This window comes from Dipodomys spectabilis, unplaced genomic scaffold (genome assembly GCF_019054845.1).
Source record: "Dipodomys spectabilis isolate Male_0828 unplaced genomic scaffold, ASM1905484v1 ptg000069l, whole genome shotgun sequence".
Taxonomy (NCBI): Eukaryota; Metazoa; Chordata; class Mammalia; order Rodentia; family Heteromyidae; genus Dipodomys; species Dipodomys spectabilis.
In genome coordinates, this window is record NW_024870746.1 from 20,953,797 (window position 1) to 20,978,481 (window position 24,685).

At 43.4% G+C, this 24,685-nt stretch overlaps 1 protein-coding gene across 1 annotated transcript; it reads right to left on the reverse strand.

The window, feature by feature from the left end:
- On the reverse strand, positions 1–23,553 carry Utp25 (UTP25 small subunit processor component). The gene is made up of 12 exons (XM_042682106.1): positions 23,374–23,553; positions 22,704–22,743; positions 21,595–21,838; positions 18,137–18,307; positions 17,248–17,336; positions 14,063–14,473; positions 11,750–11,969; positions 10,298–10,500; positions 8,226–8,408; positions 8,000–8,112; positions 7,097–7,342; positions 1–584 (listed from the first exon to the last, which is right to left on the reverse strand). The coding sequence occupies exons 1-12, from the start codon at positions 23,478–23,480 to the stop codon at positions 341–343; spliced, it is 2,271 nt and encodes a 756-aa protein (XP_042538040.1). The 5' UTR covers positions 23,481–23,553; the 3' UTR covers positions 1–340.
- Positions 23,554–24,685: the final 1,132 nt, after the last annotated feature.

Here is a 24,685-nt window from a genome sequence, read left to right on the forward strand (position 1 = left end):
TTCACAAGCTGTGACGTGGATGCTTTACTTTCAAGAAAGTGCCAAAACAAACAGGCAGATCTGAAAGAATTTTCCAAGTGAAATAAATTAGAAGCAAAATCATAATTAGAAAAAAAAAAAAAAGTAGAAGTTAGGGACTCTGAATGCTGAGATTGAACAAAGTTTGGTTGACAGTGAAGTTCCCAGGGACGCGATCTGAAAACACACAAGCATCAGGTAACAGGCCACGACAGAGAGCTCATCCCTGTGGCCATCCTTCCTGAGGGAGGAATCCTCAGAGATGGCCCAGGGGCACAAGGCCAATGCGTCCCACTCAATACCTCATCCAGTCGACAAACTCTCATTTTTCTCCAGTAATAAAGAGGTGGACGTTCTTCTGGGACTGCAGCATCTGGGCTGCCCGCTCCACACCGACCACAGCTGCTAATCTCTGCGCATCGTACTTGGAGTAGAGGACAGTACAGGTCCACGTGGCCTCCTCTCCTCTGTTGGTGGCTCTCAGCATGTTACAGATTTCGCTGTAGAAGTGAGGATATGTTGGCAGTTCGTAGAATATCAGGTTCCTGATGCCTTTTATGGTATACCTGTCAGAATGGAACAGAGATAGGCTATGTTTACCTGAGGAACAAGTCCCTGAAAAGCTACCCAAGATTTTTACAGGACCAGAGTTCACGCTCATAGTCATGCCACAAGAGGAAAATAACATAATACACATCACACAAAGCAAAGGCTATCCTAATTAGAGCCAGAGGGTTTATACATACTTGAATTCCTAATGCTTGGCCAAAGATAATGAGAAAAGCTCACACCTGTAATCCTGGCTACTCAGGAGGCTGAGATGTGAGGCTCCTGGTTCAGAGACAACCAAGTCAGAAAAGTCTGCAAGACTCTCATTTCCAATGAGACTTAGAAGTATGGCTCAAGTGGTAAGAGGGTCAGCAATGAGTGAAAAAAAGTTAAGAGAGAGCACGAAGTCCTGAGTTCAAGCTCCAGTACTGGTTGGAAGGCAGGTACACAAGCACACAGGTGCACACACGCACACCAAAATTAATGATAAAATAAGCACATGTATATTTCTCAAACCTACTCTGCAAAGGCTGAGTAAAGAAGAAGGTAGCAGACAAAGATTAAAATCCTGACACAGGAAACTGGGCACTTACAACTTAATTTCATTATCAGCATCATCAGGCTTTGAGATAGAATGTTCCGTAATGGGAGATGAGGTCAGACCCAGTACATAAAACAAACAGCACAAATTGTTAAATGTACTCCCATTAGTCTTTTCTTGTCACTGTGCAGAAATGTTAACTCAGTGGCAGATGTCTCAAGTTCATCAAGATCCTGCCTGAGGTCCCATTAGGCATCAGGAGGAAGCAATTAAGTTTCCACAGCTTTCTGCACCTCCACCTCCTTCCCGGCTGTAGTGAGGTATGGGGGGTGGGGACCCTAGGGACTCACCGCATGGCTGCAGTCAAGGTCAGACGTTCCCTCAGGGACTTCGAAACAAAAGATCCTATCGATAAGGTTCTGATCTTTTTTCTAGGAAAGTCAGTCTTTCCTACACCATCAGTGTTACCCTCTCAGGGAATTCCATTTCATTCAAAGGTTAACTTTTTCTTGTCTTTTTATCTCCTGGCTCATCCAGATCTCCCTGGAGAACATCATCTTTCAAACTGCCATTGCAATTCACTCTATTGTTTACCTTTCCACACTGCCTTTCCATAAAGAAGGAATTCTATGCATGGAGACAGTCCTACTCTACTAGCTTTCACAACAAACACTGAGGCCAAATATGTACAAAACTGGAGAATAACACTCCATGGCCAGCCGCAGTGACAAACACCAGTAATCTCAGCACTAGGAGGCTGAGACAGGAGGATCATGAGTGTGAGGCCAGCCTGGGCTACCTAGTGACACCCTGTCTCAAATAAGCAAAAGAAGAGAACACAATACTGCATCATCACAGGCAAGCACCCCTACCCACTGTCGCCGGCATCGCAGGCATGCACCATTATTGCATCCAGCTTCCTTCACTAAAGACAGTGTCACAGACTCTTCTACCTGAGTTGGCTAGGCACTGTGATCCTCCCAATCAACCTCCCAGTCTCAGCTCTCTATATACTTTGGGATGATAGGCATGTACCACCGTGCCCAGCCTGGCTATGGATTGAGAGTGGGTCTTGCCAAGTTTTCTTTCCAGGCTGGCCTTGAACCTCAGTCTTTCAGTTTTCAGCCTCCAAGGTAGCATGAGCCATTGGTATTTGCCTTAATCTTTATGTTCAATTTAATCCACACTCATAGTTCCCAAACTGATGCATGCTAAAACTGTTGAATCATTTTTCAGTATTTATTTGTAGCCACCATCCCTAGATATGGTAACCTAATTGAAACTGAGACATGACCTGGGTTTTGGATAAAAGCTCCTCAGGGTGTTGTGTATAGTGGCTCACACATGGAACCCCAGCTACTGAGGAGACAAAAGTTTGGGAGGACTGTGGTTCAAGGCCAGCCAGGGCAAAAAGTTAGCAATACCTCATTTCAATCCATTAAAAAAAAGTGGATGTGGTCCTAATAGCTACACAAGAAACAAACATAGGAGGATCAAGATATTCCTTGCTGACCAAAATGTAAGACCCTATTTCAAAATAACTAAAACAAAAAAGGCTAGAGGCATGGTTCAAGTGGTAGAACACCTGCCTAACAAGCTCAAAGTACTAAATTCAATCCCTACTTTCACCAACACAGAAAACAAAAAACTAGATAAACCCAAGTTGTGAACCATTCTACAGAAAACTAGACTGGACCCTGGATTACTCTAGATCAGTTTCTTGACTTCAAAACATGGACACTTTGGTGTGAGGCTGTCTGTCTTGAATACTGTCAGGGTCTAATGGTGTCTGTGGATCCAACTCATTACAGCAGCCACCAGAATAAACCTCAAGCTGTGACAATCCCAAATGTCTCCAGATAATGCCAAATGTCCTGCAGAGCAAACTGTCCTGGCTGAAACTGAGCTAGACTTCAACAGCAAAGAAATAAGTGGACCAGGCACAACAAATGATCCTTAACTGGATTCTAGATTAAGGGGAAAGCTGTATTTGGGAGACGGCTAGAATAATTCAAATACATACCATGTATAGAGGAGTCTGGTAGTAGCGAGTGGTGATTACCTAAGTTGTTGTTTTCAGAAGCTAAGATGCTGAAATATTCAGGGGTGAGGTGTCTTGAAATTTCCAATGTAACATTTTTTTGTCTGCCTGTGCTAGTAGTGGAGCTTGAACTTGGGGGCTAGGTGCTCTCCCTTAGCTTTTCTTTGCTCAAGGCTAGTGCTCTCCCTTTTGAGCCAATGTGCCATGTCTGGTTTTTTGGTGGTTAATTGGACATGAGTCCCAGGGACTTTCCTGCTTGAGCTGGCTTCAAACCACCACCCTCAGATCTCAGCTTCCTGGGTAACTAGGATTATAGGTGTGAGCCACTGTGCCCAGCAACAACTTGTGTTATTTTAATATGGGTTTGAACTCAGGGCACTTTTTAAGTAGGTACTCTTAACAATTTGAGCCATGTCCTAGCTCATTATTTGCTTTATTTTTCGAGTAAGGTCACAAATTTTTGTCTGGAACTGGTCTCAAACGGCACTCCTCTTGCATGGCTGGGATGGCATGTGTGTACCACCTTACCTGACTTACTGAGATCTAGCTAACTTTTTGCCAGGACTGGAGACTAATCTCTGATCTCCATCTCCAGAGTAGCTGAGATTAAGGAAATGAGCCACCTTGCCCAGCCAGAATTTCTTTTTCAAGTAGCACATAAACATTTGACATAAGATATAAAGTGGGGGAAAAAGCTCAACCCTAGCTATCTGGGAAGCAGAGATAAGAGATCCCTATTTGAGGCCAGCCTAGGCAAAAACACAATCAAGATGAGCATAACGGTTCATACTTGTTATCCCAGCTGGGAGGGCTGAGAAGAAGGAACTTCATGGTCTGAGGCTAACCTAGACATAAAAATACTTTTACCTTCAGCAAAAGACCTGAAAGTATGGCTGAAGTGGTAGTCTTGCCTAGTAAATACAAGACCCTCAGTTCAATCCCCAGACCCAGATACACATGTATGCATGCACATACACACATACCAATTTTGGCGGGTTTTTTTTTTTTTTTGGGGGGGGGGGGTCAGTTGTGGGGCTTGAACTCTAGGTCTGGGCACTGTCCCTCAGCTCTTCAGCTCAAGACTAACACTCTACCTCTTGAGCCACAGCACCACATCTGGCCTTTTCTGCTTATGTGGTGCTGAGGAATCGAACCCAGGGCCTCATGCATGGGAGGCAAGCACTCTAGCACTGAGCCACCTTCCCAGCTGGTGTGTTGTTTTTTTTTTTTTGGGGGGGGGGGGTCTGGTCATGGGGCCTGAATTCTGGGCCTGGGCGCTGTCCCTCAGCTCTTCAGCTCAAGGCTAGCGCTCTACCACTTGAGCCACAGCGCCACTTCCAGCTTTTTTCTTTTTGCTTATGTGGTGCTGAGGAATCAAACCCAGGGTCTCAGGCATGCAAGGCAAGCGCTCTATCACTGAGCCACCTTCCCAGCTGGTGTTTTTTTTTTTTGATTCATGGAAATTTGTGTCTACATGCACATGAATGTACACGTATTTTTCACATAGGAAAAAGACAACAAAGAATATTTACTCTGGGCAGTGAGATTACATTTTCCTCTTTTTAACCTGCATTTTTCCAAATTCTCCACCATTATTATGCACTACCTTATAGTCAGTAAAAATAAAATAAGACCATTACACTTTCTACTAAGAAAGGAAGTTAAAAGAAAGAAAAGGAAAGGAGAGATGGAAAAGGAAAAGAAGAGAAGGAGGGGGACAGAGAGAGGGAGAGGGAAAGAGAGAGGGAGAGGGAAAGAAGAAGAGGGGTGAGAGGAAGAAGGGAAGGGGAGGAGGGAAAAGAACACAAATAAGCAATCTAGACCTTCAGTTCCCGATTTGGCCATAATGGAAACTAGGTATCTTCAGGAAAGAGACTAGGACTAAGGCCTGTTGGGGGGGGGGGGGGGGGGTTGGGCAGCCAGTGCTGATTCTATCTTGAGTCTCCTTCCCCTGCATTCCTTCCATCTGTCTTCCTCCTCTTTCATAGATGCTTCACGACTCCAGTGACCCTTCATCACAGATATAACCACCCCTGCGACAAAACCTAAAACTAAAGACCATATGGAAATCTGAAGCGGTGCTTCATTCATTTGCAGCAAAAGAAATCCTCAGTGCTGGCAATACAGCTCAGGTGGTGAAGTGTCTACCTAGCAAGTGCAAGGTTCTAAGTTCAAATCCCAATACTATGTGGGGGAGGGGAAAGTTGTTTAAAAAGAAAACAAACAGGAAAACACCCATTAACTTGGTCCAGGGAATAAGGAAAAGCAAATGACATGCTCAGATTTGTCTTTATAGAGTAACTTTGAGGACAATATGATTTGTAAATAAACAGTGTAAGATAGGAGACTGTCTTGTCTTCAAAGGCTCCTTTGACAACAAGGTCTCTCTTTACAAAACTGCTGAAATATTTTAGAGCAATTCTCAGTCCAGCTTAATTCACACTTCCTACAGATAATCACACTGGGAAGTTCTCCAACCCATTCATGTCATTCCAAGGGCTTGCTTTCAGTTGTCAAGCTAATGGCTAAAAGCCAAGGGCTTTTAACTATCCCCTAAAATTCAGATACGACAACTTACTAGAACTAAGCAAATAATGATGCATGGCAGTCATTAGGACTCTTGGTCCAAACAGCCTGGTTTGCCAAGGATAGAACTGGTGAGACATAAATTGAGTCCTTTCTCAACTTTCCATTCACATGAGCTGGTGAGCAGAATATCTAAGGAGGTAAGGTCATGCCAGCCCTCCTGTGTCCAAACAAGCTGCTGCGACTCATCCTCCATCTTCTTGGAAAACTGAACATGGCTGCAGAGCACTATTTCACTATCAGAGCAAACAAAAACACCGAGGCACATAATCTAATAGAAGACTTCTAACTAGGTGCATGGGAGTCTCAGAGAAAATGCACTCCTCATTTGTAGTTAAACTGTAACTTGAGAAGTTAAATTCACCTGCTATCTTTTTGAAATCAGGAAGGAAGAAAAAAAAAAGAATGCAGTTTTTATCTTGATAGGTAAAGGTAGAAAAACCACTTTTTCTACTTGGTAACAGAAAAAGCCTTTGAAAAACAATAAATACAGCTCTGGGGCCAGGAAGGCTCCAAGTTTTCTCAACAGTAAGAAAGCTAGTATCTCTAGCCAGCTACTAGGAATTAAGAAAAAACAATTAACAAAAAGCCCAATCAACGTATCTGGTCAAAGTCTATGGGTGGGGAATCTTCATTACACAACTCTGAACATTCCTTTCCTCGGTCAACCAGAGGAGACCCAGAGTCCTGGCTCCCAATAAGGTCACCGGTGCACACCACTCAGAACCACTGCCACTTTCTGAACCCTGGCGCTGGACTGCCCAGACTACACATGCCTGTGTCTATGCTTGGATCAGGTCCTCCCCGACATACATTTTGTCACATCTACTGGGGCATAGCCACACTCCACATCTATTCACAGGTTATGCTTTGCCTTCTAGAATATTCTCAACAGCCGGGTGCTGGTGGCTCATGCCTGTAATCCTAGCTACTCAGGAGACTGACATCTGAGGGTTGTGGTTCAAAGCCAGCCAGTGCAGCAAAGTCCATGAGAGTATTATCTCCAGAAAACTGGAAGTGGTGCTGTGGCTCAAGTGGTAGAGTGCTAGCTTTGAGCTGAAGAGCTGAGGGACAGTGCCCAGGCCCAGAGTTCAAACCCCTGACTGACAGAAAAAGAAAAAGAAAAAAAAAGAATATTCTCAACAAAGTCTATCTGAGAAGGAAATCACCAGCCAACCCAAGATACTCGCTGGGCATTGAGAAGAGTCTGTGCAGCCCTAACCCCCCTGTCTTCTCTGCCAGAGTAGCAGAGGATGTCAGGATGACAGCACACCACACAACTTTCCTGGGTGAAGAAGCAGGCTGTGACTTGCACTGCTTTGCCCCTTCAGAGAGAAGGCCAGAGCCAGGCACTATTTTACCTTTTGTAGAAATGAAAGCGTTCTGTCAGGAGTAGGAACTGCTTTTCTCCTTGAAGAAAGAAATGTCTGGCCCTGGAGACACCAGACTTCTGGGTGTATTCGCAGATGTGGGTGAAGTTCAGTTCCTCCTTCTTGAAGTAATTCCGGAGACGCACAAAGTCAAAGTAGGAAGGGACATAGATGAGTGTGTGGGACATGACGGCGTCTCGGTACTGAGGCAAAATCTTACTTATGAAAAAGTTAAACCTGATTGAAAAGGCAAAGGACAGAGGTAATGATTTAGAGCAGAGTCTACAGTGTCCACTAAGTGGACAAAATCACATTAAGAGATTACCTCCACTGAGATTAGTGTGACTTACCTCCTTTCACGGAGATTATGTAGTGATAAGACTTGGTAAGTACATTAAAAAATTAACTGACAATACTATTCACTATAAAAAAAATAATGGATACAATGCCATTGTATCCGAATAACTATTCTAGGAAGCATACTGATCATTTAGTCACTCAATTACTAATCCTGGAACATCTACCATTTGCTAAGAACTGTTAGGCTACCATCCTCTAAACACAATGAGGAAAGAATGGAAATAAATACAGAATTAGAACATTAGTTCTGCCTAAAGAGCATATAATTAAGCTACTGATATGGACCATTCTGTGGCACAGAGTGATTCAATTTGATATAAAGGAGGAGCCCTGACTGATCGTGCCAACCCTGTCACAAGGCAGCCACAAGAGCCAGGCCACATCACCACCTCTCTGGGCTTCCTAGGTCAAACAGCATGGCTGATTTCAATTACCTTATCTCATTTGGTAAACATAAATGAATCAAAGCGACTTCGAACACCAAAGCAAAAGCTCCTTAAAGACCCCCAAAGGGCCCAATGGGAGGTCGGTCACCTGGCATCAATCACTGAAGCGAGGTTTTCAGTTTCCATCCTCTGGAAGACATGGGGAAGCTGCACCAGCACATGGCTGATGGAGCCTGTCATCGGGACGTTCCTCACTGCCACCTGCCAAGAGTCCACAAGAACTTCAGGAGGCAAGCCACCCCATTGTGTCCTTTTCACTCCCAGGCATCCACCAACACTTCAGGAAGATCCAGAGGACATTGGAGGGAACCCACCTGGCCTTGTAAATTGATGCAGTGCTTGCTGAACAGTGAGTTGACCTGGGCATCCTGCAAGGCCCCAAACAGCAGTGTCTGACGATAGTATTTAGACCAATTATTGAGGCTCCACATTCGCACCCGAGAAAAGTCTACGCCATGGGAGTCCAAGGGCAGTAGGTTCATGTGATTCATCAGATGCTTGGAGTAAAAATAATACCTCGGTTAATGTGTATAGAGCATTTATGTGCTGGGAACCACTAAGCATGTTATAAGACTCTGTCATCTGTTAACTCCATGGAGCTTGTACTAACATCTCCCAAATTATAGCAAAAAAACTGAGCTCAGATGGGCGACTGACTTGCCTACCGTAAGAGGAATACTCAAACAAGAAGCTGAAATTGGCCAGTTCCTAGACCTTTACAAAACAACAGAACACCACCAACTGGAATATTCCTGTTATAAGGAATTTCTAAAATGCTACCCTGGCCACTTGATAGGCTCCTCAGCTATAGACTTGGACAGGAAAGAAACAAGATGGAAAACAGAGCTCTCTCTCAATGACCTGGTTCTCAAGAGCTCAGAACAACTAATCCACCTTTCCTCAAATGAAGGAATATCACAATTATCAATGTGACTTTTAATTTACATTTTCATCAGGTAATATACACTGGAGGGTACTGAGCATTCAGTTTATTCCTTATTTTATTCCCTTCAAATATCCCAACTTTCTTCAAGCTCTAGGTCCTGCTTGGGCATATATACAAAGGAAAGTAAATCAATATACAAGACAGATAGCTGCATAACCCTGTTATTGCAGCTCCGTTTATGACTGATCTGTGAAATCTGCCAAAGTGCTCAACTACCAATGAATAAAGAAAACTATGCACACATACATCATGGATTACCCAACCATAAAGAAAAACGAAATTACATCATTTGCAAGAAAATGGAACAATCTAGAAAACATTGAGTGAGATAAGCCAAATACCTCAAATATCTCATATTCTACTTCATTTGTAGAATTAAGATTTAAAATGATGATAATAACTTTAATAGAAATACAACACGATATACAAGTGCAACCCACTGTCTGGAAGAGATCGGGGGAACAAAGAGGGGGAAAGGATGGGATGCTGAGGGATGAAGAGAATCTAAGGATGTAACATATATACGTATGTGTGCATATATACATATATGTATCATAATGAACACATACATGTATCATAATGAAACCCACCAAATGGTGTTATAAAAAGAGAAGAGAGGAATGGGAATATGGTGGAGAGTGTGAATTTGTTCAAATATTGTGTGCATATATGGAATTCTCCCAATGAAACCCCCTCATAAATGTTAACTCAAAAAAATTAAACTTAAAAAAATGACAATAAGTGAATGGAAAAGAAAAAAAGGCAACTGCAGATCTTAGAGTACAGTAGAGGTGAATTCCCATCTACTTTAAAAAAATAATCCTTGTTCTATGGTCAGGAAATTTCAAGGAAGAGTATGTGGAGAATGAGCCAAACCTACAGCACACATATGCCAGGAGGATAAAGACTGCTAAAAATCAAGATGGCACTCTTAAAACTTTTTAAGCCATCAGAAGAGAATTAGTATAGATTAGATAATGAATTAATAGGTAAAGATGCTTCTTTAGAGGATTTTTCTTCTTGCATCTCTCCTCTCTTGGCGAAGAAAGACTTTTAAGGAAGAAATCTTTTTAAAATCTGGAAGCACTGACAAGAAGTTTTTCATTTCTCCATAGAGAAATTGACTAAGCAATGATTCCTTCTACTGTGGGCAGAAAAGAAAACAAAAATCAGGAAATGGTGGAGTATCTCTGTTTCCAAATTGAGTTGTATTCTGGACTTAATCCTTATAGACTGAAACCTCTGAATTCCTCATCACTCTACATAAAGATAATATTCCTCTGGGCTGGGGGTGTGTGAATTCTAGGTTGCCCACAACTCTAGAGGTAGAATGCCAGCCTAATAAGCAGAAAGCCTTTAGTTCAAAAATCCCAGTATCACTACAATAAAAACAAAACAACAAAAATTAGTGTCCCTCTAAATGTGAAAGACCCGCATTACCAGGACATGCTCCCAGTTCTGCATCAGGTAAATGTCAGCTTGATCAATGATGAGAAGCTCAATAGATGACAAAAAGTCAAAATCTCTTTTCTTCTCTCCTTCTCCACCAATGATGGTCCTTAAGCCAAGAGGGGAAGCAATGAGGATGTCAGAGGAGTAAAAAGGGGCATAGAGTCGGATGCTTCTCTGAAGAATTGCCACACCTAGAGAAAACACCAAGGACTTAATCACCTCATTAGTCACCAGGAGGCCAGAACCTTCTCTCCTCTTAGCCTCCCACACTGGTGTTCCCCTTACATACAGCTGTGCTCAAAGCGCTTTAATACTAGTAACAACGATCTTTCCTTTGTATCCCTAGCTTCTCCAAACTCCTACTTTCTCTTGTATTCCTTCAAGTCAACATCTCCAGAGAATTTTCTCTATAGTCAAGCTTTTCATTCACTTTTCAGTCCATTGCTATGTGGTCTAAATGTCATGACTCCATTGAAATGACCTTCGCTAAGGTCACCACTAGCCCTCAGTTACCAATTTGATGGGCACTTTTTTTCAAGCAGTGTCAAGAATGCAGCTACATCTTAAACACACCTGTTCTGAAATGCTCTTTCTTGATAATGGCCTCCAGGACTTCCACACTTACTGTTAATCACTGACCTGATCCTTATCTATCATTCAAGATCCAAATACTTCTTTTATATAGACATAGTTTTCTCTCTCTCTCTCTTTCGCTGGTCCTGTAGCTTGAACTCAGGGCTTGGGCGCTATCCTGGAGCTTCTGTGCTCAAGGCTAGCACTCTACCACTTCAGCCACAGTGCCACTTCTGGCTTTTTTAAGTACTTTATTGTAGATAAGGGTCTTTTCTTTCCAGGCTGACTTCAAATTGCAATCCTCAGATCTCAGCCTCATGAATAGCTACGATTATAAGTGTGAGCCACCAGCATCAGTTCTGTCTTATCAAGCCTTGAGTAATTCATTCATTGGCCATGGCTCACCCTGTGTGCCATCTTCTTCACAAAAAATTTCTATTACCAGCCCACATCTCTTGCCTGAATATTAGGCAAATACACCAAAGTGCTTTAAGTAGTTCAGCCACACTGAAGCCTGTGTGAATTCTAATTTGTCTGGACACTGCCACCCATCTACCTCTGTGGTTTCCTGCCGGAAACTTTTCCCTATTCTGATTACCCTCCCTTGTAACTCACTAAACCCTGCTCAAGTTTCACTGAGTACAGACAGCAGTGACAGCAACACCAGGACCTTTCCCAGCCTCTTGTCATACACGTGTGTGCCACATGGGCCAAGACAAGACTCTTCTGGCTAAGGACATCTCAAATGTATACTGATTCTCTTTGGAAGCTGAGGCAGAGATCCAGTGGGGGAATGCCAATTTCTAAGCTTCCAAGCTCCAGCTCCAGCTCCACCTTGGGACGGAGTTTTGAACAAGAAGAAATTACCAATCCTGAAGTGGTCATCGATATTGCCCACAAACACAGCTTCATAGTCCTCAGGTCTCTTCAGGTTGGGTGGTCTCTCCTCAGGATCGGATCCGTATTCTCCCTGAAACCTTTTCTTATTGCTTACGATTATTTTCTTCTTGCTGTCGCCCTCAAGGAGGCTGATGAACAGCTGCACCACCCGCAAGGCAGCTTCCCGGAAAGGCACCACAATCAGCACCTGCGGAGAGGGCCATGGCAGTCTTGGTGTGGGTAAAGAGAAGGACGTGCAACGCCAAAATCCTGGGCATGGGAGCAGACCCTGGCCAGGGTCCATGTTTGTGTCACTACCTTTTTTTCCGGTTGTGGGGCTTGAACTCTAGGCCCTGGCACCGTCCCTCAGCTCTTCAGCTCAAGGCTAGCACTCTATCACTGGAGCCACAGCGCCACTTCCGGTTCTCTAGTAGTTAATTGTGTATAAGAGTCTCATGGACTTTCTTGCACAGGCTGGCTTTGAATGGTGATCCTTAGATCTCAGCCGCCTGATTACAGATGGATTACAGATGTGACTGAGGGTGAATCACTTCTGAAACAGACCATCATTCAATGGAAAAAACAGGATTGTTTTCCTCCAGTTTTTGGTTTTTTTTGTACTGTTCCTGAGGCTTGAACACAGGGCCTGGGTGCTGTTCCTGAGGTTTTCTGCTCAAGGCTTGCACTCTATTACTTGAGTCACGGCTCTACATTGGGCTTTTTTTTTTTTAGATTAATTGGAGATAAGAATCTTACAGACTTTTCTACCTGGGCTGGCTTTGAACCACAATCCTACAGTGCCTGGCAGGCATTTTTTAAAGTTACTTTTTAGTTACTGGCAAGAACAAAGCCTTTTTAAAAGATGGTTAAGGGGCTGGGAAGTTGGCTCAGTGGTAGAGCGCTTGCCTTGCATGCCTGAGGTCCTGGGTTCGATTCCTCAGTACCACATAAGCAAAAAGAAAAAAAGCCGGAAGTGGTGCTGTGGCTCAAGTGGTAGAGTGCTAGCCTTGAGCTGAAGAGCTGAGGGACAGTGCCCAGGCCCAGAGTTCAGGCCCCACGACCGGACCCAAAAACAAAAACAAAAACAAAAAGATGGTTAAGAAATGGTTGACTTCTAACTATCTTATTGTTCACAATCCTATCAATGGACATAAACCCAGTTAAATCATGTCATTCACCATAATAAATGAGCTTCATGTATACTCTGCCTCTTATTTATCTATGAAATGCCACTAAATACAAACAGAAGACCTTGTAAATCTGATGTTTAAGACTCTGTAGTAGCTCCCTTGAAAAGCAATCAATCATCCAAAGGAATGATTCACTGAGGCATTGCAAGATTGGATGTCAAGATTTAAGAGAGCTGGATTACTATCCCAGCTCTAATATTAAATTACAGGGAAGGCTCTGTTTTCCCCAGCTAATCAACAAAGAGTTTGACTAAGTCTCTAAGAGCCACATCAATATTTAAATCCCAGAATCCTATTAAGCTCAATGAGAAAATCTAAAAGAAGAGTCTTTTCCAGTGTGGACTGATACAGACTAAGGCATCAACTAACAAGTCTAGCTCCACAGCACCATGAAAAATGTGGAAAGAGGCTTTTCTACTAAAGCCTCAAAGCCTATGTAGCAGTTTAGATGGTGAGAGAAGCCTTGATTCGAGTCCAAAGTGTGCTACTGCTACTACCCTAGTAGGGCTGTCTGTGAATCTGGGTCTCTGCCAATAGCTATGATATACAGAGACTATAAAAAGTTACATTAAGGTCTGAAAATTGTAAGGAAGAGATCTGCAATGGGGTGCTCTTTACGGATGTTCTGAGTTTATGTTTAAAAGAGCATCCTGGGGAGGAATAGGCAACAAGGCTGAGATCTGAGGATCATGGTTTAAAGCCAGCCCCAGCAGAAAAGTCTGTGACTCTGATCTCCAATAAACCACTCAGAAAACCAAAAAATGGCATTGTGGTAGAGCACTGGCCTTGAGCTGAAGAGCTGAGCAACAGTGCCCAGGCCAAGTTCAAGCCACACACCAACAAAGGAAAAAGATATTGTATTCATAAACTGCTTTGTTAGATAGTAACTCCTTTGTACAATTACTTGAGAGAGAGAGAGAGAGAGACACCTGAAGTATCTCTTTAGTTTGCACTGTCAGAAACTGCACTTCTCTGCTATTACACGGCCTACTCCAAGTGCTTACTTTTGGGTCCTTTCCATTATTCCAGTCAATGATCACTCACGTGTGTGCCAAGGGCCAGTACCTTGTAGCCTCCTTCTTGAGGATAAAGCTTCCCTGCTGCCACTTACCTTGGGCCTTGTTAGGCCTTGGTCTCTGAAGTCATCATCATCACCCACCCCAAGTTTCTGGCTTCGGCGTCTGCTGTTGTTGCCTAGCACCTGGGCATTGGCTTTGAGGACATGATTGATTGCATGCAAGCAGTACACGTGACGGATCTCTTCCCCGTTCTTCAGAGCCGTCCTCTCTGGGTAGAACAGGTCCCGGTAGGAATTCATAATTAAGAAGAGCTCTTTCTGGAGTGGGGTGAAGGAACCATTGGATTTTGGAGAGCCAGACAGGAACTGACTATTGGTCTTGGTCCAGGTGGATTCCAGAGGCTTTTGGAGATGAAGTGATTGTAAGTCAATATCCTTTGGAGGTTTAAATGTTTCCAACTTCTGAAACTTGGATGAAAAGACAAGCTGGCCCAGGATGGGCCACTAGGGAAGAGACAGATCAGGAGCTAAGTTACAAACGGGTAACATACCAACATGTACACAGTACTTTATAATGTACCAAGAACTTCTATGATTTAATGATCATCTCATTTAATCCTCTACAAACTGTGAAGTACGTGTTATGATACTCTTAGTCCAGTATAGGAAGTGCTGAGCTCAAAGAAGTGCTAGAAATTAAATGCTTTTTAACTTACATACTGTACAACAATTGAATATCAAAAGTTTAAACAAGTTTGATGCTTCCGAAAATGCAAAGAACTGTAAATAAAGAATGTAATTGAAAGTCATGCCTATAATACTATGTACTCAGGAGACTGAGATTCGAAGAACTTTAGCTTGACCAGCCCATGCAGAAAAGTTGTCTAGACTCCATCTGAATTAATGATCTCAAAGCTGGGTGGAGGCATGGTTCAAGAGATAGAGTGAAAAAAAAGAGATAGAGTGACAGCCTTGATCAAGCAAACCATGCAATTTTGAGGCCCTGAGTTCAAGCCTTTGTACTGACCAAAAAAAAGTAATTTATGTTTTTACATTTAAAAAATGGTGGGATCGCTGGGCACCAGTGGCTAACGCCTGTAATCCTACTCAGGAGGCTGAGATCTGAGGATCATGGTTCAAAGCCAACCCTGGTAGGAAAGTCCATGAAACTCTTATCTCAAACCACCAGAAAACCGGATGCGGTGCTGTAGCTCAAGTGGTAGAGCACTAGCCTTGAGCTGAAGAGCTGAGGGACAGCGCTCAGGCCCAGAGTTCAAGAAAAAGAAAAAGGTGGGATCCAGGGGCTGGGAAGGTAGCTCAGTGGTAGAGTGCTTGCCTTGCATGCATGAGGCCCTGGGTTCGATTCCTCAGCACCATATAAGCAGAAAAAGCCAGAAGTGGTGCTGTGGCTCAAGTGGTAGAATGCTAGCCTTGAGCTGAAGAGCTGAGGGACAGCGCCCAGGCCCTGAGTTCAGGCCCCATGACCAGCCCAAAAAAAAAAAATGGTGGGATCCAGATAAAGCTTACAAAAGAGGTAGAGAGCTTAAAACCCAAGGCTTGTGACTTTACATCCTGGTTTTTCATAGAAACCAGTCCTCCTTATGTAGATTTACAATACACACTAAGTATTAAAGGTTATGATGAGTTACAGATCAAGCACACTGCTTTATTTAGACCAGTTGTCCACATTTATCTGGCCATGAAACAATTTCCTTTTAATTTTTTCTTTTTTCTTATTTTTGAAACATACCAGAATAATTTTCAGGATATGAGTTTGGGCAATTTTTCACTTTAGCAATAAAATTGCTGACCTAAGAGTAGATTAACTTTAGTAACAAAGAGAAATGAACTAGTGATAGCTGTAAAAAATCTAGATAACCCTCCAGGGATTAAGGTCCAGTGAATAACCCATCTCAAAAAGTTCTAAGAGGGCTGGGAAGGTGGCTCAGTGGTAGACTGCTTGCCTTGCATGCATGAGGCCCTAGGTTCGATCCCTCAGCACTACATAAGAAAAAAGAAAAAAGCCAGAAGTGGCGTTGTGGCTCAAGTGGTAGAGCGCTACTTGAGCTGAAGAGCTGAGGGACAGCGCCCAGGCCCAGAGTTCAGGCCCCACGACTGGACCACCCCCCCCCCCCCCCAAAAAAAAAAACAACCTATATGATTCCATTTAGCTAACATTTTTTTGGTTTTTTGCCAGTCCTGGGGCTTGAACTCTGCGCCTAGGCACTGTCCCTGAGCTTCTTTTTGCTCAAGGCCAATGCTCTACCACTTGGGTCACAGTGCCACTTCCAGCTTTTTCTGGGTATGTGGTACTGAGGAATGGAACCCAGGACTTCATGCATGCAAGGCAAGCACTCTATCACTGAGCCACATTCCCAGCCCCTCACATTTTTTGATATAAATTTATAGGAATAGAGACCAGATTAGTAGGTTACCAGGGGTTGGACACGGAAAGGTATGCAGAGGTGGATGTGGTCTTAAGAGGGAAATGGATCCATATGGAGCTGGCAGACACAGAGTCCTGAACATGATAAAATTGTACAGAACTAAATACATACTGTTGAATACAAACAAAACTAGAGAAATCTGGTACTGATAATATAGTAAAGTAGTAGAGCACAAGTCTCTAGATTCTATCCAAACACTGCCAAAAACAACAAAAAGGAAAAACAAAAACCAGAGAAGTCTGAAAAAGACAAGTAGATGGCATCAATGTCCATTTTATTATTGTGATTTATTTCTGCTAGATGATATCATTGGGAGAAACAGTAAAGGGTACAAGAAATGCCTTTGGAAAACTTTTTTTTTTTTGGGTCCGGTCGTGGGGCCTGAACTCTTCAGCTCAAGGCTAGCGCTCTACCACTTGAGCCACAGCACCACTTCCGGCTTTTTTTTTTCTGCTTATGTGGTGTTGAGGAATTGAACTCAGGGCCTCAAGCATGCAAGGCGAGCACTCTACCACTGAGCCACCTTCCCAGCCCTGGATAACTTCTTATACCTATGTATCTGTAATTAATACCTCAAGAAAAATGTCCATCAATAAGAGGATGACTAACCTGATAAGCAGTATCAGTGATGACAACGGAGAAGCAAATACTTCTCACTAATTGAACAATTTAGTTGTGAATCTATCTCAAATAGTTCAAGGAAATGAACAATCCAAAAACCTGAAATGCTCCATAATACAACTTTATTGGTTTCAGATTCTCTCTTTCTTCCCTCCTCTCCTCCCTCCTTCTCTCTGTCTCTCTCTCTCTGGCTAACCAAGCAACACTTACTTTTAGCTGGTGGGTAGTTTTGGGATTTGTGGTAACAGCCTCAACTTCTTTTTCTTTCAGTTCTTTGTTTATGTGTTGCAGAAATGGATCTAATTTAGAATACAGAGTGTCAGCACACAGTGCAAATGGCAGGGGATTCCTAGTCTTCCCCTATGAATGAATACGCTGTTCTTCAAGGTGTCAACACATCCTTCTTGCCATCCACTTTCCCCAGATTCTAGGCCAGTCCAAAGCTTAATTGAAGAAGATTCTAACAGGTTTGTCTACCTAAAGCATTTCCAATCACCCTACTTCCCAGCTTTCCTTTTGAAGACACGTCTCCACCTGGAGTTCAGGGCACAATATGTTGTAACTTCAACTTCCAACTACATGGTCCTCAAATTCTTCTGTCTCTCAAGCCTTCTAACCAAAACTTCCAACTTCATTTTTACACATTCAATTAGTATGAATATAATGACTCCTGACAAATATCTCCCAGGATGTATTCTGTCAGCTACCCTCATCATTCTTTGCTGAAGTTCCTATCCTCCCTTCCTTGCCCCTCCTAACACACACACACACACACACACACACACGCATACACACGTGGAATCTCATCTGGAAGATGGCAAGATCCCTGGGGTCAGGTTCCACGACTGCCTGGTTTTGCACCATAAGACACTTTCTTCCCCACCTGGAGTTCAGGACACTACACATTGTAATTTTACCTTGTGAACTCCACGGTCCTCAACACTGGCTGATCACTGAAAATCCTAAAGTACCTTTGAGAAGTATAGCTTTCCAACTCTGTTTTTACTGCTGTTCCTCCCAGAACTGGAGACTATGTACAGATCAGTGCACAACCCCATGAAGCACTCGTGAATTCAAATCCCACATGCTGTGCTCTGACCTTGTGATGCTTTCAGAGAACAGCTGTCTCCACTTGGCTCCTCAAGAAAATTGGTTTCCAGGCTGAACAGCGACTCGTGTTTTGCATCTGTGAACTCCTCTGGGGATTTCTGTGATGTCCCAGGTGGCTCTCCTCCATCTTTTCCTTCGGTGTTACCAGATACAGCCACATCTATAATTTTGAGAAATAGTTTGTAAGGATTACTCATTAACATAATTATGATTCTTTTGATGTATGAACTGAAACTCTCTAGACTATTACAACATTGACAGTCATCCCCATTATTTATTTTTAAATAATCATTAAATAATTCAGGTGGAAGGCTCAGATGTCAACACTAAGCTTGATTACTGACTCAGTAGGATGGCTAATTCTGCAATATAGCTGGGTCACAGTGCTTGGATATTTGGTTGAATATTATTGGAGATGGTCCTGTAAGAATGTTTTTAGATAAGATTTATATATAAATTGATAGACTCTGTGTAAAGCAAGTGTTACTCTCCATAATATGGGTGGGCCTCACTCAATCTGAGGTTCTAAACAGAACCAAAAAAAGGTTGATCTCTTTTGAGCAGACTGGTAGAAACACCTTTGAAGCTCCTCAGAGACCGCTTGCCTACATGACTGTCCATGGACTTGAAATGTGACTCTTCCCTTAGCTTCAAGACTGCTAGCCATCCTCATCAAGTATTTGGTACCTGCCAAGCCTCCATAATCATATTCCTTAAAATATTTATTGTACATACAAACACATATCCTTCTACACACACACAAACATGATCTGTTTCTCTGGAGAACTTTAATGTACCTAGTTCTGGTAACTTCCTTTAAAATAGTATACAAGGATGAATCTGAAATGATGTTCAAAGCTGTACTCATTATGATCAGCAATGACTGGAAAAAATGGAAATGTCTACTAATGTCTACTAATAAATAGACAATGAATCACTTGGAACAGAGTACAGTATAATTAAGAAGTTAATAGCCAGGTGCCGGTAGCTCACACCTGTAATCCTAGCTACTAAAAGGGCTGATATCTGAGGATCTCAGTTTGAAGGCACCCTGGGCAGAAAAGTCTGTAAGATTCTTATTTCCAATGAACTACCCAAAAGCCAGAAGCAGTGCTGTGGCTCAAATAATAGAGTGTTATCCTTGAGTAAAAAAGCTCAGGGACAGCACCCAGGCCCTGAGTTCAAGCCCCAGGACTGGCATAAAAAAAAGAAGCTAGGGGATCTGGGAAGGTGATTCAGTGGTAGAGTGCTTGCCTTGCATGCCCGAGGCCCTAGGTTTGATTCCACAGCACATAAGCAAAAAAAGCCAGAAGTGGCGCTGTGGCTCAAGTGGTAGAGCGCTAGCCTTGAGCTGAAAAGCTGAGGGAAAGAGGGGAGGGGAAGGGGTGGAAGGAAAGGAGGTCGGGTGGAAAGAAAGGTGGGCATAATTTCATGTGCCAGTGATCCTAGCACCTGGGAGGCATAAGGAGAATCATTCAGTGTCTGAGGCAAAAACCTGAGACCCTCTCTCTGAAAAATAACTAATACAAAAAGGCTGGAGACATGGCTCAAGTGGCACAGCACCTACTGAGAAGGCACAAACCCTGAATCCAAGCCACGTAACTGCACCTACCAGCAGCAAAATGTAGATTCTCAAAAAGAGAGTTGTACTCAATATACATATCCACAAAAAGTTGAAAGTTATGGATGTAAAGTTAAAAATTGTTCATCTCAGGGTGGTAGAGATATAGGTTATAAAGGCTTTTAAATGTGTGTGTGTGTGTTTGTCAGTAATGGTGCTTGAACTTAGGGCCTTGCACTCACTCAGCTTGCTTGCATAGCTTTTACTTTAGCATTTGAGCCATGCTTCCAGCCCTGCTTGCTAGCTAATTGGAGTCTCTTGGGCTTTCTCTATCCAGGCTGGCTTTGAATCAAAACCATCCAAGTATCAGCCTCCTGAGTAGCTACAATAAGTGTGAACCACCAGCACCTCTTAAAATTCTGCAGTAAATACTACTTTTAGAATTTGCACAACAAAGTTTTCAGAACCAAACCCAAACTGAAGACCAAATCTGAGGCAATGAATTTTTATCCCAGAAAAACTAACTTGTTAAAATAAGAATGAGATGCCATACCTTAAAACATAGAGGGGGGAGAGGGGGGTGGGGAGGATTGGGTGGGGGGGGCGGGGGGAGGATGGGAAGGGATGGGAAGGGGAAACAAAGGAGGAGGCTACAATGCTTGATAAGAAATGTACTCATTATCTTGCCCATGTAATTGTAACCCCTCTGTACAGTATTTTCACAATAAAAAATAAATAAAAATTAGAAAAAAAAACAGAGAGAGGGAAAAGCTGATATAAGGAAAATAGACATTAGAAACTAAGATAGCAAGATGTAAAAAGTCACCCAGGTATATTCATTCTGGACTCTGAGCACAGATGAATCACAACATGGTGAGCAAATGATAGGCATAATTATTCTTACATGAATTCATATAATATTGAGACACAAGCCAGGCTCCAGTGGCTCACGCCTGTAATCCTAGCTACTCAGGAGGCTGAGATCTGAGGATCACAGTTCAAAGCCTGCCTGGGCAGGAAAAGTCCATGAGACTCTCATCTCCAATAAACGTGAAAACCGGAAGTGGTGCTGTGGCTCAAATGGCAGAACGCTAGCCTTGAGCTGAAGAGCTGAGACAAGTTCCCAGACCCAGAGTTCAAGCCCCACTACCCATAAAATAAATAAATAAATAAACAAACAAACATACTGAGGTTGTCTGATGTCTGGGATGCAGAACTAACAGCAGAAGAATAAGGTGGAACATTTTGGTGGTAATGGAAATATTCCATATTATTTGGATGGTAATAGCATAGGTGAATTAATTCACCCAAACTCATCAAATCATATGAAGTTAGAAACGTTTTATTGTATGTAAAACATAATTAATGAAATTGATTCTACAGTTAAAGACAGTGAGTCTGGGTGAGATGGAGTCCCTTTGAGCTTTTAATTCTAGATCTTTCCCAAAGTCTTCCCTAAACACCTTGGCAGTATGCCATCTCTTCAATACTGTCTATCGAGCTGTTGTTCCATGCAGATACAAATCTACTGCTTGAATACCTCTACATATTTCTGGTCTGTCTTCCATCAAACTTGGTTACCCCAAGGCGATAGGTAATTACCTCTTCAATATACTGAAAACCATGATGCTAGACTTATGTTCTTTCTGAGTGTCAGGGAACCTGATCAAATCCCTAAAATTGCACAAATAGTATTTCCGCAATTTTCTGGTATATATGCTCTTCATTCACAGCAGCTTCTCAAAATATAAGCAAACCAAACAAGGTTAAATTTCTGCTTTGTCTCCACAGGTTATCACTCAAGGAACACATGACACTTCACCCCTTGGGCACTGTGTCTATGACCCAATATGGATAATGTATCCATTAGCCACAACAAAACTTACTGTCCTGTATCTCAGCAGACTCTGCTTCTTCTTCCACACTGACATCACTCCCATCATCTTCATCATTCATGTCTGTCTCATCTACAACACCTTCTTCTTCCTCTTCTTCCTCCTCCTCTTCATCATCTTCCTCATCTTCCTCAGAAGCATTTGTTAATGTAGCAAGCAGTTTGTGGTATCCAGAAACTTGCTCTGGTTCACTGTCGGATTCGCTTTCAGAATTTGAAGTATCTGAGCTCTCTGGCTTAAAGGAAAATGGGAATTTTAAAAAAAGAAAAAAACTCTACTTTTCCTATTATCACCCTAAGATTATAATCAGAACAACATTGAGACTTCCTTAAATACAAAAGTTGTTCTGCAATTATGCGGCATCTCATCTACTCAACCAAGCCCAGAATTAAATTCACTTAAAACAGTTGAATCAAGTCACAGTTTTAGAAGATCTTATATCTTTGGGATACTAACAGTCTACATGAGAAGAAAACACTTTTTTTTTTCTTTTTGGTGTTGTGGGGCTTGAACTCAACCTGGGCGACGTCCCTCAGCTCTTCCTCTCAAGGCTAGCACTCTTACCACTAGAGCCACAGTACCACTTCTGGTTTCCTGAGTGGTTTATTGGAGATAAGAGTCTCACTGATTTTCCTGCATGGGCTGGCTTTGAACAAGATCCTCAGACATCAGCCTCCTGAGTAGCTAGGATTACAGGTGTGAGGCACCCGCATCCTGCTAAAACAGACTTTTAAAACATAAAGATTCACGCCATAATGAGACTTACGTTTCAGTCATTAGTCTATGTGTTTAAAAGAACAAGAGGAGCTTCTCTCTGTAATACAATGGGATCTTTGTTCATTTTGTGCTTTATTTCATTTTTTTTTTAAATGCTAAGCAAAATGCACCTAGAGCTCTCTGACAGGCCCTAACAGTCTCAGATCTTGGGGTAGTTTTCAGCTCTGGCTTCTGTATTATCACAATGGAATATTTATAGACACTTGCACATAAAACTAAGCAGTAGTACTAAAACAAAAGTTTGTACGTACTCAAGCTTTGTTTTTTATACATAAAGGTAACAACCCAGTTCCAACTAGTATAAAGGAGATACAGAGCATTACCAGGTGACAAATCTGTGGTTTTGCTTCCTTTCTGGAAACTCTGAAAAGAAACAAGTAATCCAACGGTCAAGTCAATAACTTGCAAATTAGTTTAAGGACATCACGTGACACACACAAACACACACACACACACACACACACACACACACACACACACACACCGGGTGACACAGTCGCTAACTCTCACCTAAAAGATTGCAACCTAGCAAACCGAAGTCCTCGGACTCACCCGCCCCGTTCCTCTCTTCTTTGAGACTAGGTCTCGCTAGGTAGCCCAGGCGGGCCTAAAAATCCCGGCTCCCCTGGAGCTGGAATTCCTGCGCTCCACCGCCGCCACGCCGGCTCTCCTACCAGCGTCTCCATTAGAGCCGTGCCCGGGACGGCAACTAAAGCCGCTCGCAGAGGCTGACACCGAGATCCCCGACGCTCACCACGGATCCGGGCATCCCCGGCCGAGGCCACGGCTGCGGTAACTGAAGGGCTCAGCCAACCATTCTAGAAGCGACCTGAGACCCCCATCCACACGCGATCGCGCGGGTCCTCCGGCCCGCCCCCCGGCCCGCAGAGCGCGGGTCCTCCCGGCAGGGACCCCCGGCTCCCCGCGGAAACCCGCCACGCGAGCCCGGGGCTGGCGGCGCCCCGCAGGCCCCGCCACGCCCCTCCTCCCTACCGGTCGTAGAAGGGATGCTCCTCGCCGAAATCGCGAAGATGCTTCTTCTGCTTTTTCGTCAGGGTACTGAGCAGCTGGTTCTGGCTCCGGCTTCGGCGTTTGCCCATGGCGAAGACGCCTGGAGCCGACAACCCGGTGCCACCGGGAAGTCAACACACGCACGTGGACTTCGCGGCAGCGGCGGCGCTTTACGGCGGAAGCCCCGTGCCGTAAAGCAGACCCGCTTTGCGACGTGACTGTACAACCGGGCGTGAGAACGGCTATAGGGGGATTCTGCCCCCTGCCGGGACTCTGCGAAAGCGCACGCGTGCTTGCGCATGCGCGCTCGCACAGGTGTCCTTGGAGCCCCAGAACTTGTTCAGCCCAGGCTTGCGGGAGGTGGGGTTTGGAAGGTAGGCGTCAGATAAGAGTTGGAATTTGCTTTGTGCCTCTCCTTTGGTTGTGGGAACCCACCTGCGTAAATACGTAGCTAACAGAAAGGATTCAGATCATACTATACCAAAAATTACCAACATCTAGGGTAGGTGTTATTTGGGGGGTGTGGGCATATCTCAAATGACGAATAGGTCTCGTGCATTAGCCTGATGTGGCCCGTCAGGAAGCAGGTGCATAGGAGATGAAAACCTCGGGCGATTTCTTCGAATAGAGTTAAAACCTCAGTACCCAACAAACAAAAAATACCCTAACTTTTTTCTAGTGTAAACACATGCTTTTACCCACTAGGATCTTAACACCTAGGTGTGTTACATGAAGAGCCAGGCCTCCTGTCACATTCCCTTTCTTACTCAGCTCCCACTTTGCTGTTTTGGAAGAGCCCCTGGAACAGAATCTTTTCTAAACATTCCTCATTTGACAAAAGTAGAAATACATCCAGAGAGGAAAAGAAACATCTTGTATACAGTTACCGAAATGGATCAAGATGTAGTTTTAAATGTTTGGGTTTAAGTGTGTGTAAATAATAGCCTAAAGAGGAGGAGGATGGAACTCGGTGGCATGAGACTTGTCTAGCATATGTGAGTCTCTGGGTTTGATCGCTGGCATGGCAGAAATTTAAATAAAGTGACTTTGGTAGTGTACTCTGGTAATCCAAGCATTCTAGAGGATCTCAATATTGAGACCAGGCTGGCCACGTGTCAAATTCTAATCTGGGCTTCCTAGCAAAACCTTGTTTTGAAAACAAATGAGAGAAAAGCAATAAACAAAACAAGAATTGGCCTCAGGACATATAGGGCTTGGAACCCCAGGAGTTGCCTTTAAGAGTAACTTAAATATCCCATAAAAACTAAGTCTCTAATTACTGATTACAACAATG

Bases quoted from the DNA above. Each gene is read 5' to 3' on its own strand.
- Utp25 (XM_042682106.1), bottom strand. From the start codon at position 23,480: ATGGGCAAACGCCGAAGCCGGAGCCAGAACCAGCTGCTCAGTACCCTG. The intron at 14,474-17,247 runs GTAAGTGTTGCT...TCTCTTCCCTAG, and splicing joins AAACTACCCACCAGCTAAAA to TGGCCCATCCTGGGCCAGCT. The intron at 585-7,096 runs GTAAAATAGTGC...CCATTCTGACAG, and splicing joins CGCTTTCATTTCTACAAAAG to GTATACCATAAAAGGCATCA.